Source organism: Charadrius vociferus, unplaced genomic scaffold (assembly GCF_000708025.1).
Source record: "Charadrius vociferus isolate BGI_N301 unplaced genomic scaffold, ASM70802v2 scaffold929, whole genome shotgun sequence".
In the NCBI taxonomy this organism is placed as follows: domain Eukaryota; kingdom Metazoa; phylum Chordata; class Aves; order Charadriiformes; family Charadriidae; genus Charadrius; species Charadrius vociferus.
The window spans coordinates 19,203-19,842 of NW_009649945.1; the positions used below are offsets into that span (position 1 = coordinate 19,203).

The following is a 640-nucleotide window of genomic DNA, read 5'->3' on the forward strand; positions in this document are numbered from 1 at the left end:
CCCCCCGCCTGCCCCGGCCCCACCACCCCTCCGTCCGTCCCTGCAGGAGCACGCGGCGGCCGCCCATGCCCACGCCGAGGAGCACCGGGTCGAGCTGGAGGTGAGCAGGTGCCTATAGGAGATCCACACACGTTCCCCAGGGTGTAGGAGCTGCGCAGACCCCGCAAGGGGCGGCTATAGGTACCCCCACGGAGCTATGGGGGCAATAGAGATCCCTATAGCAACCACAGGGGCTGCGCAGGGGTTTGGGGGTTATGGGTGCTGTAGTGTTTCTATAGGTCTATGTGGTGTTAAACGGAGATCCGTCGGGTTTTCTAATGTGTTACAGCACCATAGAAAACGTAGAAAATTTTTGAGAGCTGCAGAGACCATAAGGACAGCTGTGGCTCTATAGGATTTTGGGGATGTTTTAGGACATAGGTGATCTATGGAAAGCAGGTATGATTCTCCATGACCGTACAGAACTTGGAGACACCTGGTAACGTAAGCTGTAGATGCTTTCTATATGTTTTATGTATTCAATGAGAGTTATTTAAGCATCACAGAGACTGTCGGGTGCACCAAACTCTATAGGGCCCTTCAGGTCAGTTACGGCTTTTTAGAGACTATAGAAACCCAGAGGAGATGTGGGGTCTGTAGG

At 53.3% G+C, this 640-nt stretch overlaps 1 protein-coding gene across 1 annotated transcript in view; it reads left to right on the top strand.

The window, feature by feature from the left end:
- Positions 1–640, top strand: part of TBC1D25 (TBC1 domain family, member 25) — a gene marked incomplete at both ends in the record, with an annotated part of 35,366 nt that overhangs the window by 18,985 nt on the left and 15,741 nt on the right. The window contains one exon of the mRNA XM_009891439.1: positions 47–100. Within this exon, the coding sequence (XP_009889741.1) occupies positions 47–100 (54 nt within the window). The remainder of the gene's footprint in view (positions 1–46; positions 101–640) is intronic.